Source organism: Grammomys surdaster, unplaced genomic scaffold, assembly GCF_004785775.1.
Source record: "Grammomys surdaster isolate TR1022 unplaced genomic scaffold, NIH_TR_1.0 125690, whole genome shotgun sequence".
NCBI classification, from domain to species: Eukaryota; Metazoa; Chordata; class Mammalia; order Rodentia; family Muridae; genus Grammomys; species Grammomys surdaster.
The window spans coordinates 414,826-433,055 of NW_021620526.1; the positions used below are offsets into that span (position 1 = coordinate 414,826).

The 18,230-nt window shown below is 35.2% G+C and overlaps 1 protein-coding gene and 1 non-coding gene across 2 annotated transcripts in view; one reads left to right on the forward strand and one right to left on the reverse strand.

Moving 5' to 3' along the window:
• Window positions 1-8,355: 8,355 nt before the first annotated feature.
• Window positions 8,356-8,462, reverse strand: LOC114639271. Its single transcript, XR_003713983.1, has one exon. It is a non-coding gene; the product is annotated as a U6 spliceosomal RNA (small nuclear RNA).
• Window positions 8,463-10,435: 1,973 nt separating this feature from the next.
• The window catches only part of Gabra3 (gamma-aminobutyric acid type A receptor alpha3 subunit), a 158,665-nt gene continuing 150,870 nt past the window's right edge, over window positions 10,436-18,230 (forward strand). The window contains exon 1 of the mRNA XM_028787990.1: window positions 10,436-10,605. Coding sequence (XP_028643823.1) covers window positions 10,466-10,605 — 140 coding nt within the window. The 5' untranslated portion in view covers window positions 10,436-10,465. The remainder of the gene's footprint in view (window positions 10,606-18,230) is intronic.

Genomic DNA, 18,230 nt, shown 5'->3' on the forward strand with positions numbered 1-18,230 from the left:
TGATTTTAGGATTTTTTTTTAAACAAAATAATGTAACGGTGGGTTTTATTCTTTCAAGAGTGACTTGTTGGTAGTTTAATATGTTTATAGTTCTTCTTTGCTCCCTTATAAGCTCTGTTTGAACTGAAGTAACTTGATTTTTACATTCTTCTGAGGAGAAAGGCACAGACTTGCTTCTAAATTCATTCATAAAGTTAATTTATAGCACTTGGAGAATCATGCATGCAAGAGAGTGAGTGTGTACATGCATGTATATTATTACATTAGCTACCAGTGGAAATTTTCACTCCCTTCTTTTTACCCATCTTACTCTGATACTGTCAAAACCACAATTTGGCCTTAAAAATATTGTTGTCAGTATTCGTGCTTTTCAACCCAAAATTTTTTCACCTTTTTGTTTAAAGGTCTCCTTTTCTCTCTAACACTCCAACAATTTTTTTTTCAAATTTTTAAGATTTCTTCAAGGTTCAAAAGCTATTTAATCTACTTCCACAGGTTAAATCAACTATGCTGATCACTATTTTTAAACCTTAATTAACAACTAGTTTCCTTTCACAGACAAACTCTTGCTGCCTATCATACATAATTAACAACGTTTTTCTCCTTCAGCCATCCAAAAACAGACTCAAAGATACCTTCCAGGACTAAAATTTCCTCAAACATCTTTGCCTTTCCAGGATGTACATTCTCCCAAATAATTTAACGCTTGATATCCAGGCTTTCCAGGCATCTCCCCGCTGGAGATGTTGCTTCCCTGTGATTATACCCACAGATCCAGCAGAGACAACGCCACCTCCTGGAACCTGCCTAGGATGCCATGCTGTCTTCTTCCAGCCACACTGCCTGATTGCAGACTCCAGAGACATGCTGAGACCCAGAGACACACACCAAGATCCAGAGACACATGCTAAATCCTCCAGCTACAGATGAACTCTTTTGCCAAAGCCAAATAGCTAAAGTTACATGTTAGTAAGGAAAATATAATGTCTGTCTAGATTAGTCAGCTATTACTACCCTCAAACTGTACCACATGTATTCAATTGATTCAAATGATCCCTTGCCTTCCCAACCCCCACCCTCAACTCCTCTTACCTGGTGACTTAATTATGCTAACTCCTCTGGCCTAGATAGTGCTTTCTTTCGGCTTCCTAATCCAAAATTTTCACCACAGTGACCCCCCCTTTTTTAAAAAAAGAAAAAGGAGATGTGGGACTTCGTAAGGGTATTCTGGTTCATGGCTGGGCATGGGCCTAGAATCCATTCTACTGTTCTATGTGAGAACCGGCAGGCGTTCGGCCGTGCCCCCAGAACCGAGTCCTGACGCACAGTCTCATCTCCATAGACCTACATTGTTCAGTCACTTAGGCCATTACAGCCCCTCCCAAAGTGCACAGGTAGAGGGTGTGACTAGAGGCCTCAGGCCTTAGGGATTTACATACTAATGAAGGCCAGAGGGCGGAGCAAATTAAGCATGCCTCCCCAGATCCTCCTCCATCCTCCCCCAATCCTCCCCCTTTCTCCCTCCCTATTTAACTCGGGATTGCCCTGAGTTTTACGGGAGTACACCCAGATCCATCCACCATCCGTCATAACCAAAAAAAAAAAAAAAAAAAAAAAAAAATCATTGTCATTATTTTCTCACTTACTGTTGCTTTTAAGAAATGTTTTTTTGATTGTTTATCCTTTGGTCTTCATCACAAAGGCAGTGAATAATAATAGTGTAATTATGTATTTATGTAATATTACATAATATACCATGGTAGCTTTGAGTTAATTTTCACTTGAAATACAAAGTTTTGCTTAGCTTAACTTCCTTAATATTTGTATTGGGAATAGTCTTTGAAAAATCAGTAGTATTATCAGTTTTTTCTAGTCACTTATGTTAATTGTGGTATTTGAATTAATTTTTTGCTGAGTTTTTGCTACCTTTATCTGTTGAAAACTGAATGATGTGGTAATTTACTCAAGTAATTCAGGTGTATTTCAAAGAACAATGTCATCTTTGGGTCTTATATATGGTGTTTCAGAGAAGAGACTATGTCTTGCATAGTCCAAAAGTATTATAATCCATCCTTTACCTTTATTTGATGTATGTGTGTGCCACATGTATGCAGGTGCCAATGGAGGGCCAAAGAGGATGTTAGATTTCTGTAACTGGAGTTTCAAATGGTTGTGGGTACTGGGAACTGAACCTGTATGCTTTAGAAGAGCAGTAAGTATTCTTTATCACGGAGACATCTCTTTAGTCCCTAGAGTTCACTCTTAAAATCAGTGTATATAATACAATTACCTCCAGTCATTATGATTTGGCTTTTCCCCTCATTACCTTTGTGAACCAAACATTCTTTTCCCATTATCTTTTTCATTTACTTCTTCCTTTAAACTTCTCCTTTTAATAAGCAATGGAAAGAAAATGTATTTGGAATTACAATAATTCAGAGGATTGGGATCTCATATTTAGAAGTTACTGAATCAAAATCCACAAAAGGGATCCAATAAAATTAGCATTATTTATATGAAGTAGTGTTTGTATGGAATGTTGTTAGGAAAAAAAAAACCACTAGACTAGAAAAAGGTAGAGAAAAATGCAAATAAAAGGTGGAACATAAAGCAAAATGCCATGGAAATTGTGGTTATACCTTAGCATTGTCCCTGTTAGTGAACAGAAGTATTTACAACTTTCTCCTTGTCAGTCCTGCTTTAAGCCTGTTTTATATGGAGGAGCTAAAAATCTGAGGATAGGATTATAGGGTAGACTTTACAAACTACTTGGTAACAGAGGTTATATATACATATATCATTAACTAGTACTGGGTTTATAGATGGTTGTGAGATTTTCTTAAAACCATTCATCACCTAGGAGAACATAGACTTTGTATGAATTGATCTATTATTTCTGACTTTTCTGTTTATATTTTTGGCTGTTTTGTTCCCGTTGAACGGTGCCTGGCATATAAGATGGTGCTTTACAAGCTTTGAGTTAAAAACAAGAAGACAAGTTTTAGTAGAGTTATAGGTAAAAATACTTGACAGCTATGGACCACTGTAGTTTACATGTAAGTTTGGTGCTTTAGTTTATATTCAGTTTAGTTCTCTTAGTTATCACTATAACCTATGTGATAATATTATAACTATCAATGTTTTATAGGTTATACTGTTGAGTCATACAATTTTCCCAATATCAGATTTCTATGTGGCTTATGAAGGATAATGACTGAATGACAGTGCTTTGATGCTAGGTAGGATTGCACAGCCTTAGAAGAAACTATAATGACAACCTAGGACAAATAATTGATTGTTTTGCATTATCTGGGAAAATTCTAGTAGATATAACCTAAGATTATCAAAGCGGAGGAGTTGGTGGGAAAATTTTAGCATGATCTGGTTGCTAAGTAATGAGAGATATACGTTTTAGGGATTCCAGTGGAAATCTTACCTGTATCTATGTTGTGTCCATAGCAGTTTCTCAAATGTTCATAAGATGAACTTTTATTTGGATGGGATCTATCAGTATATTCATCCTAGTAACAGATATTGGGCTCAGCGTATTATGTATGTGATTTTATCTGTTCTTTATAGTCCTTCTGTTGCCAAATCTAATTTTCACTGAAGAAGGGGAGAGGGCTCTTTAAAGTCTAACACAGCTAGAATTTATCAGTGCCCAATAGCCTCTGGATCAAGTAGTTTGCAAAGCTTACCCTATAACCCCATCTTTTATAGCATCTTATTTCATTTAGGGATCTGCTTGTGTCACGATAACATCCGTTTATTCATTTGCTGTTCTTAAAATACCTGTTATTTGTCAGGCATTCTGCTATGTATTACTCATGCAGCAAGCCCTCTGTTGTATTGGCAAGTTCTGGATCCACAGATTCAATCAACCACAGATTGAAAATATTTTTAAAAATCACATCTGTGCTGAATATGTGCAGACATTTCCCACAGATTCAACCAATCACAGACTAAAAAAATAAAATTAAAAGTTCATGTCGGTGCTGATTACATGAAGATTTTTTTATTATTCCTTTAGCAATATAATGATGTGTTGAATTAACATTGTATTATGTATATGAATGATCTAGAGAGATCATTAAACTATTTAGGAGAATGTATATAGATTCTAGGCAAATGCTTTGCCTTTCTACGTAAAAGTCTTGGGTGTCTGAGCATACTTTATATTTGGGAATCCTGAAATGAACCCCTCACAGTGGCTGAAGTAAAAGTGCCTAATAGGATGGTAGACTAGGGTTAGGTTTGCAAACTAATATATGCAGTTTATCTTGAGCACATCTATCCTCATTTCTCTTCTCCAACTCTTCCCAGGTACCTTCATCATATCTCCTTCCTAACTTCATATTTTCTTTTGTGTTTGCTTATTAATTTTTTGTTATCCTTTCTGTCCCCATTAATAAAAGTATATTTTTGTTTTTTAAATTAATTTAAATGATATTTAAAAATCTTGAAAGTAGCATTTATTTAACTGTGTAAAATATATGCATATAGTATACTTCTTTTATTTTTGATATCATAATATAATTACATCATGTTTCTTTCCCTTTTATTTTTCCAAAACCTACCGTGTTATCACTTGCTCTCCTTTAAATCTATGGAATTTTTTTCCTTCATTGTTTGTTGTTGTTGCTGTTGTTATTATTGGTGGTGGTGGTGGTGGTATGTGTGTGTGTGTGTGTGTGTGTGTGTATAGTCAGCTCTAAAAACATACAAGCAATATTATTATACACAGTGAGGTTTTTGAATTAAGAAGAAACTGCCAGGTTTGGACAGAGTGAAGCATGATCTAACTTAGCAACTTAAAAGTTTACTGTGCTTGCTATATGAATAAGAGATTTACTGCTTAAGTGAGTAAGGACAGTCTTTTATTTTGATAAGAGGTAATGAAGTATGTTATATTGGAGGAGGTGATTACTACTGGGTTTATTCTGGCTATGTTTCATTCAGAATAGAATAACAGTTGAGTTGCTGATAGATTGAGTGCAGACTATGAATGCAAAAGAAGTCAAGAATGGCTTAAAGTCTGCACACTGAACAAATGAAAGGGTAAAAATGCTGCTAATGGAAGGAGAAAACTGTATGAGAATCAGAACTGTCTAGGTATCAGTGGAGGATATCTGAGTGTCATGTTGAACAATACCTATGAGCCCATATGATCTTACTGTTTTCTATTTGCAGTACTCTTATGAATATGCACCATTCTTGTTTCCATATTGCAATGTGGTTGGTTGACTTTATCACACAAATAAAAGCAAATATAATATTCTACTTTCTTTCATTGAATCTTAAGTTTTCTAAAGGTTCATAGCATTATATCTTGTACTGCTATAATTGACAGTTCTTTCACTGTGAGCTTGTACATTTAAATTTTATATTCATGCATTTTAAGAAATTATTCAATATAGTATTATTACCCTAAAATCATCATTGTTCACTACAGCCACTTTTAATGTGTATCTTGGCTATCTTCACTAGTGAAAAAATTGACCATGGTTGCCCAATCATGGACACTGAGTTTCTTTTCTTTCTCTTTTTTAAAAATAATTTATTTATTTTTTTCAAATCGTAATTCATTCACACAGGGGTTATAAACACAGAAAGGCAGGACGTGGGGAAGGAGATGACACTGGAGCCTGAGTGTTCAGGGGGAATACAGATATCTTTCAGAACAGGGTATCGGCTGGGTGAAGGTTCAGGGGATAGGTCACTATGACTCTGCCTATGATTCACTTGTCCTTATTTTATTAATTTGGATATTGTCTCTGTGCCCTCTGGTTAGTCTGGCTAAGGGTCTATCTCTCTTGTTGATTTTCTCAAAGAACCAGCTCCTGGTTTTGTTGATATTTTGCATAGTTCTTTCTGTTTCTACTTGGCTGATTTCAGCCCTGAGTTTGATTATTCCCTGCCATCTACTCCTCTTGGGTTTATGTGCCTCTTTTTGTTCTAGAGCTTTCAGGTATGCTGTAAAGGTTTTAGTGTATGCTCTCTCCAGTTTCTTTCTATAGGCACTTAGAGTTATGAGTTATCCTCTTAGCACTGCCTTCATGGAGTCCCACAAGTTTTGGTATGATGTGTCCTCATTTTCATTGAATTCTAAAAAGTCTTTGATTCCTTTCTTTATTTCTTCCTTGACCAACTCATCATTGAGTAGAACATTGTTCAGTTTCCACGTGTATATGGGTTTTCCATTGGTTTTGTCATTATTGAAGACTAGTCTTAGTCCGTGATGATCTGATAGGATGCAAGGGATTTTTTCCATTTTTTTTTTAATCTGTTGAGGCCTGTTTTGTGACCAATTATATGTTCTATTTTAGAGAAGGTACCATGAGGTGCTGAGAAAAAGCTATATTCTTTTGTTTTAGGATGAAATGTTCTATAGATATCTGTTAAAAACCATTTGGTTCATAATTTCTGTTAATTTCATTGTGTCTCTGTTTAGTTTCTGTTTCCATGATCTGTCCATTCCTGAGAGTGAGGTGTTGAAATCGCCCACTATTATTGTGTGAGATGCAATGTGTGTTTCGAGCTTAGTAAAGTTTCCTTTATGTATGTAGGTGCCCTTGCATTTGGAGCATAGATGTTCAGAATTGAGAGTTCATCTTGGTAAATTTTTCCTTTGATGAGTATGAAGTGTCCTTCCTTATCTTTTTTGATTACTTTTGGTGGAAAGTCGATTTTACTTGATATTAGAATGGCTACTCCAGCTTGTTTCTTGGGACCATTTGCTTGGAAAATTGTTTTCCATCCTTTTACTCTGAGGTACTGTCTGTCTTTGTCACTGATGTGCGTTTCTTGTATGCAGCAAAATACATTCTGGACCCAATTCTGGGTCCTGTTTATGTATCCAGTCTGATAGTCTACATCTTTTTATTGGGGAATTGAGTCCATTGATGTTAAGAGATATTAAAGAAAAATGATTGTTGCTTCCTGTTATTTTTGTTATTAGAGGTGGAATTATGTTTGTGTAGCTATCTTCTTTTGGGGTTGTTGGAAGATTACTTCCTTGCTTTTTCTAGGTTGTAGTTTCCCTCCTTGTCTTGGAGTTTTCCATCAATTATCCGTTGAAGTGCTGGATTTGTGGGAAGATATTGTGTAAATTTGGTCTTGTCATGGAATATCTTGGTTTCTCCATCTATGTTAATTGAGAGTTTTGCTGGGTATAGTAGTCTGGGCTGGCAATTTTGTTCTCTTAGGGTCTGTATGATGTCAGTCCAGGCTCTTCTGGCTTTTATAGTCTCTGTTGAGAAGTCTGTTGTAGTTCTTATAAGTCTGCCTTTATATGTTACTTTACATTTTTCCCTTACTGCTTTTAGTATTGTTTCTTTGTTTTGTGCATTTGATGTTTTGATTATTATGTGATGGGAGGAATTTCTTTTCTGGTCTAGTGTATTTGGGGTTCTCTAGGCTTCTTGTATGTTCATGGGTATCTCTTTAGGTTATAATTTTGTTGAAGATGTTTACTGGCCCTTTAATTTGGGAATCTTTACTCTCAGCTATACCTATTATCCTTAGGTTTGGTCTTCTCATTGTGTCCTGGATTTCCAAGATGTTTCAGGTTAGGAGCTTTTTTCATTTTGTATTTTCTTTGACAGTTGTGCCAATGTTTTCCATGGTATCTTCTGCACCTGAGATTCTCTCTTCTATCTCTTGTATTCTGTTGGTAATTCTTGAGTCTACGACTCCTGATTTCTCTCCTAGGTTTTCGATCTCCAGGGTTATCTCCCTTTGAGATTTCTTTATTGTTTCTACTTCCATTTTTAGGTCTTGGGGATGGTTTTGTTTAATTCCTTCACCTGTTTGGTTGTGTTTTCTTGCAGTTCTTTAAGGAATTTTTGTGTTTCCTCTTTAAGGGCTTCTATCTGTTTACCTGTGTTCTCCTGTACTTCTTTAAGGGGGTTACTTATGTCATTCTTAAAGTCCTCTATCATCATCATGAGAAGTGATTTTAATTCTGAATCCTGCTTTTCCAGTGTGATTGGGTTTCCAGGGCTTGCTATGATGGAAGAACTGTGTTCTGATGATGCCAAGTAACTTTGGTTTCTGTTGCTTATGTTCTTGAGCTTGCCTTTTGCCATCTGGTTAACTCTAGTTTTACCTACACTCACTGTCTCTGACTGCAGTCTGTCTTTCCAGTTATCTTGTTTGTGTCAGAACTCCTCAGAGTCCAGATATATCTGTGATCCTGTGATCTTGAGCTCCTGAGTGGAAGAACTGCTGGGACTCAAGCTGCCTCTGGGATCCTGAAATCCTGCTGCTCTGAGTACAGTGTTTCCTTCTCTGTCCTGAGTGCACTGGTTCCTATAGGATGACTCAGGATGGTGGCTTCACAGGAGCAGACCAACTAAAAATATGGAACGCTTCACAAATTTGTGTGTCATCCTTGCAGATGGGCCATGCTAATCTTCTCTGGTATGTTCCAATTTTAGTATATGTGCTGTCGAAGCGAGCACTTAAGATCATTTATACATATCCTATACTTATATACAAGAATATGATATTCAAAAATTGATCATTGACATTTTCAATTGTGTAAAATGTTAATCTTCTCTTTAACCAAGATTGTTGCTCATGCATCCTGAACATACATCATGGTCATGTGTTTATGTTTTTTATTCTGTGTTTTATTTGTACATTCTGGACCTTATTTTCTGTTATCAATGATGTCTGTTCTTATGGAGCAGCTATCAAATCATATATTATGATTATACAAGTATTATTCTTTTTCATATGATCATAAATCATTACAGAGTGCTCAGACCTTCTGGACATTTGAACATATACCATGGATGTTGTCTATACCTAGAGTTGTCTAATTGTGTAGGTATATTTTATTACTTATGTGGTATGATCATTCATATAAAGTGGCCAACAACTCTTCTACAGTTCATGAATCACTAATTGTATGCCAACTATGTAAATTTAATTCAAGAAATAGTGCTTTGTGAAATAGAAATGTTTGAATTTACCAGTATCATGCTAAATGCTATTAACATGATGATTATCATTTCTGATGTATACATTGGATCATATCAGAATCACACAACAGTATGATTCTTCATATAGCTGTACCAGATCCATACAGACAGCCTAATATAGGATCTAATGGCTCTCTTCATAAGGATAGAGTATATTTAAAAGGAACTTTATTCCTTGGGCAGTAGTTATGCATGCTTTTAATCCCAGCACTCGTTAGGCAGACAAGTATATCAGAATATTTCTTCAGATGAGGTATCTTTTATGGATAGGTCTTTTACTTAAGATTTCCTTGAAAAATGTTTCATATACTTCTGTTGTCTCTGAAAATTAATCTACTAATATGACTTGAAAAGTTTAGCTTTGGTCTGGAATGCTTCATGTCTTAAAGTAAAATAAGTACAATTCAATTGGCTGTTTTATTAACCCCATATCTTGTATACATTTTTTATCATATAGAGTCCATGAAACAATTCTTGTCTTCTGTACATACTCCAAATCACTAATTTTAATCATTGGTATAATTCGATGATTGAAGAATGTCTATAATGTAGAGCTAGGCTTATATTTCTATTATGTTGTTACCCCTGCCTAAAGGAGTTGACCTGTCCTTGAGTCTTTATAGGGAGATACATTCATATTCAAGACATCATATTGTATCACTCAGCATTTTTTCCTACCTGGGGAACGTCTGCTCAAGGCTTGTAATATTTTAGAAAATTGTTTATGTCTTGTAAGATGTGAAACAATCTTTACAATGCTATAAAGAGATGTTTAGATCTTACTATTGTAGAATTTTTGCAGTTATATAGTTAACTAGACCAAAGTCCTCTGTGTTGTGAAAGCTCAAACAAGTTATTCAGCAAAATAGAATGGTGACATGAGAAACTGTCTTTAAAAAATTATTTGTAATTTTTATTGTATTTTATGAGTATTTTTGCCTACATGTATGTCTGTGTACTGTGTACATGCCTGGTGTGCACAGAAGTCAAAAGAGGATGGCAGAGACCCTGGAACTGAGTTTTATAGACAGTTGTGAGCTACCTTGTGGGTACTGAGTGTTGAACATGTATCCTCTGAAAGAGTACCTTAAGCCCTGGACCATCTCTGTAGCTTCATAGGAGACCATTTTAAGCTCTTATAGTACAAAAGTTAACTGAGGCTTAGGGAAGTTCTACAGCTCACCCAGTCATGCAGGAAGCCAAGGAAAGAGATGCAGCTGATTATTGTCTGTCTTATATGAGATTTGTTCTGCCTTTCACTATTCTTGGGAGAACTCTGGTATGTCCAGAAGAATATACATATTGGGAATGTATATTTTGACCTTGATTAGGTTGGGAGTATCAAATAACTGAGTGAATATTAGACAAATTTCAAACCTTTTTAACCCTCTTTTCCCCCTTTGTTTTCTACCCTTTTGTTGGTTCCTTTCCCCTGTACTGTGGATCTCACAGGTCTCTCTAAGTTGCTGTCTAAGAAGATGATAATCACACAAATGTGGCACTTCTATGTGTCCAGAGTTGGACTTCTTCTTCTGATTAGTATTCTTCCTGGAATCACTGGCCAAGGAGAATCAAGACGACAAGAACCTGGAGACTTTGTGAAGCAAGATATTGGAGGGTAAGAAAACTTAGTCCTGGGAAAAATATGTAATGATATGAATGCTTACCTCCCTATTTTTCCACGGAGGCCCTAAAATACTTTGATCACTGATACTCATATGTTATATTGCATTTGGAAAACAAGACAAAACAAAGCATCAGATCAAACTGTTACTTTTGAAAGAAAATTTGAAGTTCCTCTTGGATGACTCTAAAGATGATATTGTGTTATTAATTTTATCAATTATCTCTTAGATTCTTAACCTGACCCCTTTTGGAATTCATGTCTATTTAGCATTTAAACATTATCATTAATCTCTTATCTTAAATATCTTCCTTGTAGAAAAATTTTCAAGCCTTTTCCCATGTTCATATCCATATTTCTTGCAGAAGTAATATTCTTATTATCTATATATTCCTCTCACCCATTCTCATTGATGTTGACATTCTGACTACAAGATTCGAAGGCAACTTCTGTGACTAAGATGGTTAATGTTAATTCTGTTGGTCAAGTGAACAATCTTATACATCTGTTACTCAATTTCTTTAGTAACAAGTAGCAATATTTAATGGATTTTTCTCCCTTAACTTCTTCCTGTCATGAAATGAAACATGCATATATAAACATATATAAATATGTCCATAGTATAAATATAATTCTTTCTTTGATTTATCTTTGACACACTTCTTGTGTGTTTAGGTTAGGTTCTCTAAAGTACAACATCACTCAATGTCCTTTGAGAAAATGATTTGCTGTCAAGAGGAAATTAAGTGGGTAATGACAGCAACATACAGAAAGGAGGAAATTAAAAGGAACATAGTAGCATAACATAAATGTCAGTGTTACATTTTCCTTTCCATTTCTGATTTCTTTTATATCTATATCCTCCTTTTTTTTTTGACATGTTGTCTTAGGTATTCCACAAACTCCTCAAACTAAGCCTATCTGAAGTATCCTTTCTCATCCTTTCCCTAAGAGTAAACAAAAGAAAACATTCTTTTTCTCTTTTTCATGTTTCAGTTTGTAATGCTACCATGTACCCAGTTGTTTAAGCCAGAAAATTATAGTCATCTTTGCCAATTTCTACCTTTCCTCTCCAAATTGAAGCACTTTACCAAATCTGCAATTTTTACCCTTCATGTCTCTTGGATTACTTTATTTTCCTTTACTAGCCTAGTTTACTTAAATGCTGTTTTCCACTTACACTCCAACAAGAGCTTCTAGTTAACTTACTGCCTAAAATTTCATTCTCATCCATCTCTATTCTGTTTCTTCTATAATGCAAGTTAAATCATATGTTTGAAGAATTAATGCCATCTTCTTGCCTTGAGAGTAAAATCAGCACTCCTGAACTCACTTTCTTAACCTTATTTCTTAGTCTTCCTGCTCAAACTTGTTCTTCAGCATTTATTACCTTCTTTTTTCAGGTTTACTAATTTATGCTTAGTGATATAAAGCATGTTTGTTTTATTTTTGTTTTAAAATATTTTAGTTTAAATATAATTACATTACTTTCTATTTTCCACATTTTCCCAAGTCCCCTCACTCCAACTCTTTCACATCCCTTTTCTCAAATTGATAGCCTCTTCTTCCCTATTAGTGTGTGTGTGTGTGTGTGTGTGTGTGCACAAGTATATAAATACAACCTGCTTAGTCTGTTTTATTGTTTATATATGGTTTCACTTTGTGTTGGACAACCAATTAGAGGGCTCATCCATAGGAAAGCCTAACTCTTCCGCTGTCAGGAGTCTTCAGTTGCCTGTAGTTATTTGTTCAGGAATGTGGCCCCTTGAAATTCCCCTCTCCTTTTACATTGTCATGTCCATAGATACTGCTATTCTGGTCTTATTTATGTAGCCACTTTTAGGACAAACTTTTCACATCAGACTTCCTAGTATTCTGGATTTTACAATCTTATTGTCCCCTTTTCTTAATGTTCTCTGAGACATACCAAATTCTTATGTCATATGTGTACTATCACTGCTAGGAAGGACTCCTTAGGCTAGGAATACTTTAGTATTGTTATATTACTTTTACTTGAAACAGTTATTTAAACTGCTTTCATTTTGATTTTCATTTATTTTGTTTTTTGCTTTCATTTTATTAGCATATATTTAAAAGAATTATTTATCACATTTTCATAAATATATATATATATATATATATATATATATATATATATATATGTATATTGTTTATCACCTCCATTGCTGTATCCTGCTCCTTTGCATCTCTTCTTACCAGTTCCTTTTCTCGTTCACAAATGGAATCTCTTTTGCTTTCATGTATTTTAAAATATAGATTCCACATATAAAAGAAAACAACTAATATTTATCTTTTAGATTCTGAGTTATTTTATTCCTTGGTATTGCCCATGTGTACTCTGTGGTTGGTGGTTTAGTCCCTGGGAACTCTGGGGGATCTGGTTGGGATTCCTATGGGCTTGTAAATTTTTATGAGATTTGCAAACCCCTCCAGCTCCTTCAGTTCTTTCTCTAACTCCTCTATTGAGGACCCCATGCTCAGTCCAATGGTTAGCTGTGAGCATCTGCATCTGTATTTGTCAGGCTCTGGCAGAGCCTCTCAGGAGACAGCTGTATCAGGCTCCTGTCAGCATGCACTTCTTGGCATCAGCAATAGTGTCTGGGTTTGTTGTCTGTATATGGGATGGATCCCCAAGTGAGGCAGTCTCTGGATGGCTTTTCCTTCAGTCTCTGCTCTACATTTTGTCTCTGTATGTCTTGTTCTATCTTTTATCAGCATTTCACAATAATCTCTGGGGTTAAAGGATAATGGACTTATGTTTATAGAATTTTGGCATATTTGATTCCTTGAGTCTGATTTCCCTGGGCTAACATAGGTGTTCTAAATGAGGTAGAAATTCTAAATGAATGAACATCATCTCTTCAAGTCTTAAAGCTTTTACAATTTCATGTAGGGGATCAAGTTTCTAAAATGTATTACATATTTTCCTATAATATTAAAGATTTTGAACAGAATAGTTCCTTTCCTTGGTAAATTTTTGTTTTCAGAAAAAGCATTTATTATTTCTCCCACAGCTGCATTTTATTTTTGTCCTTAGTGTTGTCACCTTTCCTGTTTATATTGTTTTCTAACTTCCTGCTCAAACTTAGAAAAACAGATATTCAAGCATTTTAGCAATTATATTAAATAGGAGGAAATGAAATCTGGAAACAGCAGAGTAATGTATTTGGTTTTAAAGCAAGGGCAAAATGACTGCATATCTCTTGAGTTAGAGACCTTTTCCTGTTTACTCTCTTTTAAGTTAAAAATAATTCATGCTTTGTACACGGAAGACTAGTAAAGACTTGACTCTGGATATTAAGTTTGGCATTTTTTATATATTTTAGAAGTAAATGAATTAACTCAACTTAAAATACACAGTGCATATGACAATTCTCATATTTAAAAGAGCTATTGTTTGATTTGTTTGTTTCTACATCCTCTTAATTATATGTTTGAAGAAATTAATTTGTTGTTATTTTATGCTTTATTGTAGCACATCTCCCAAACGGGATATTCTAGCAGCTTTGATTATGGCCTATTGAGTAGTATTTCATTTAAGTCACATGTTAATATCAGTGATTCTCAGTGTTTGGTGTTTACAAGCCAGACTGTGGGCTTTACACCAGAAGGCTATAATACAGAAATACTGCCTAATAATTTGTATTTGATCAAATATTCCAGATCATTCTAGTATAAAGAACTTTGATAAATACTTTGGAAAGACAGTTAATATTTTCTAGGAATACTAGATCTTGGAGCTTTAGTAGGGGAATTATTGAAAAACCCATATGTAACATCTAGTTTAATTTCTCATTTTTATACTCAAATTAACTGAGGTCAAGAAATAAATTATTTTCCTAAGACCGTGTAGCAAGTTAATAGAAAAGTCAGGTCTAGAAAACAGTTTTCTGATACTTTGTTGTGTAGTGATTTTTTTTTCTGAGATAAAAATCTTCGATCTTTGAGGGAAGCTTGTTACAAAATAAGCTATCAAAAGGGAGGTAAAACAAGAGGAAGTTCATCTAGACGAGAAAGTTTAATGATTTAATAGCTTTAGGACATCCCTGAAACTGACTCGATTTACTAGGGTCTATTCTTCCTTAGTATATATAAGCTGTAGAGACTGCTAAGAGACGTCTTCAGACAATTGAGATGCCTGGAAAAAGCAGAGACTAGCTCAACTTGGTGGAAGAGGCTCAGACCAACAAGTTAGTGTGCTCCAAGTTTCCAGTTGTTTTGAACTGTTTCCCCTGTTGGGATAGCTTTTGGTGATGTCAATGTCTTTAAGTAATTTTGGCTCTTGTAAGTTACTCCCATTAAACTCCTTAGTTGACCAAGTTGGACTTAGGTGGTATCCATAGTTTGGTCTGTTTAACTATCCTGTAAGTGTACTTTTCTGGGTAAAAATGATTTACTATTAGTAGTTCACTAATGGTTCGATAGGAATATTCCCAGCTAGTGAGTACCCAATGAATACTATATTGAGGTTTTATAGTTTGTTGAGTTAGTCCAGCTCTCAAATGAGGCACTTCATTGGAGACTATATGAAGAAGGTGAATTTGAAAGGTGTGTCACTGTGGTGTAAGTATAAGGAAGCCACAAGGAATACATGAAGAACTCAAAGGAAAATATATGACAGATCATGTAATGAATGGTTTTTTTAAAAAATGAAATATGGAGATCTTTAGTTGAAGAAAAGAAGTACCTGAGGAGATTTGAGAGCCCAGCAATTGTGAACCTAAATTTTACCTTTCTTTATGTGGCCTTTAGCCATGGTGGACAAACTAAGTTAAAATTCAGAAGACCAAGGAGCTTTATAGTTACCACATGTCAGAATTCTGGAAAGAGAGAAAAATGAATACTGTATCTGGTACTGTGTGTGATGGTACATGTCTGTAACCTCAGCACATGGGAAATAGGAGCAGGAGGATTAGGAGTTGTATACATGGCCTGAGTTATATGAGACTGTGCCTCAAAAATTGTATCCAGGAGGATAAATGAAAAATATTAGGGAGTAAGTCTCATACTTGCACAGTTCAATGTACATTAGAAGCTGTGATCTATAGAGATGTAACACTTATATTTGCACAGCTTTTTCTGCCTCAAGATTATATGGTAGTGATAACAGTAATGGCTGATATTTTAAACTGAAGAGAAAATGGTGGGGAAGTTCATTATTTCTGGTTACATAACACAGCCTGACTTAGTGCCATTGTACCAAAGATATAAGAGTATTGATCTTAAAATTTACATTCTCATGGCTGGAGAGAGATCTCAGTGGTTAAGAGTACATATTGCTCTCACAGAGGATCTGAGTTCAGTTCTCAGTATCAACATACAGAGGTAAGTTTCGGGATTGTTGGAATATTTTTCTATTGAGTAGGGGCTTAGAAAGGTTACAGTCTTTAGAGAATAGCCTTTACAACTATTAGGGAAGCCTGGGGCCAGGACCTGACTAGTGGAACTTCTCCAGAGTAAGGCCTAGCAGGTGGAGCTCCTCAGGTTGGGGTCTTGGGAAGATATTTCCATTGTAAACTTTGTATACTTTGAAACTTTGTAAACCCTGAAGGCACACAAGTGTCCAGGTCCCCACCTGAGGAGTTCTAGTGGCCAGGCCCTGACCCCAGATTTCCCCAATAGCCATAAAGCCTGCTTTCTGTCTGTAATGGCTTTTTCCAGCCCAGAGGCAAGAGAGTGTCACTACAACAAGAAAACCTCCTGGGTTTTTCCCTCCCCAAAGTCTTTTGTGTGTGTTTGTTATACAGTATGACTTTGTGGTATTCCTTAGCTCCAGACAGCTGGGATACCATTCCTGAGCTGCTCCTGTCCCTTAAGAGGTCAGGCACTGCATCAAGGACTCCAAGCTGCTGGCATGCTGAGGTCTCCAGCAGGGACAGGGCTTACAAGGAGTCTGTGAGCTTGGTAGGGAAAGCCTTCCTGCTCCCTGAATTGGCATCATGTTAATTTCAAACTTAAATTTTACTTTATATGAAACACTAATCTAAGCACTTTCAATGTGTGCATTTGTATGTAATATAAAAAAACATAAGTTTGATAATCTTGGTATCCTGTTTTACAGATAGCATATAAAACTAAGAGAGGTTAAGTAATGTGTCAAAGTTAATATAGGTAAAGAGTTATAGAGCTCAGACTGTAACCCACAGAGTCTGGTGATAGTGCCCATTCTAACAATCATGATAAACAGCAGCTGATAAATAGTTATCTTTCAAAATTGACTCCTTACTGTCTTAGCCAAATGACTGGGTAGATTGTGCATTCTTCTTATAGTACCTAGAGATCTAGGAAATGCCATTGATCATTTTCACCTTGTGATGCTGTGACTTCTTATTGCATAATGCCAGTTTTAGTGATACCATACTTTTGATCGTTTGATTAATGTGATGACTTTCAAGAATCTGCAGTGTGCAGATTTCATTAGCATGGACTGAGAAATTTTAGACTGGTATCCAGCTTATTGCTTTATGCAGAGTTGTATCAGATAAATAGCAAATTGTAGTAGGCTTGATAATACTCCTAACGTTGTAGTTTTCCTATTTTATATAGTTTTTTTCCATAGAACAAGTATTAAAAATCATTTATAGATTGGCTTATGAACTTCTTCTTATCAGAACATTGTTTCATATATTGTTAAAATAATTCAGATAATATGAGAAACAGACTTGGAAAATTATGTATCTCCTCATGGCAGTGTTTTAAAGTAAGTAAACTCTGATTTTTTTTTTTTTTGTAAACTTTGTGAGTCATTTGAAGTTGAACTCTTTTTAGTCTGTTACTTTTGCTGTTTCCCCATCTATGACAGTGGATTTCAATCAGGGAGTTGAACAACCCTTTCACAGGGGTCATGTAAGATATTTACACAGATATTTACATTACAATTCATAGCAGTAGCAAAACTACAGTTATAAAATAGCAATGAAAGTAAATTTATGGTTAAGGTCACCACAATATTAGGAACTATATTAAAGGGTTGCAGCTTTAGGAAGATTGAGAACCACTGGTCTATAATAACAGAGTAGTTAAGTTGTCCAAGGTCTTTGGCTTCCTCTTGACCATTTCTCAATCCTGGAGATGCCACTTGGGCACTTCCTGATTCTTAAAGCACAAATTGGAATTCAGTTCAAATGACCACATTTCTAAAGTTCAAAAACAAGGAGGAAAAAGTAGAGCAATTTTCTGTGTATTCCAACATAATGGAAACAAAGGTAATATAAATTAAAGTGAACCCAAATAATAACAGTAAATTTATATGAGGTATCTTACTTTTGAAATGGATTCTTGTTTATTTATTGAAGTTGACTCATGAAACTGCTTAATAATGAATAATTTGTATTTATTTTTGACAATCTGTGTTTTCTGCAGTGATTCCTTTGAGGTGCCTAAGAACACATGAAGGACCTCATCTTTATTTTAAATAAACTTAGAAAAACAAGTTAATCTGAACAGGTGGGGCACATATTGAGTGGGAATATCTCAAGCAGAGAATTTTCTAGTTTACCAGTCCATGTAAGCTATTTGTGAAAAGAATATCTGTCTCCTTGAGATAGATCATGTGTCACTTTTGGTTTCTATGAAAATAATTCCCAGTGAAACAATTT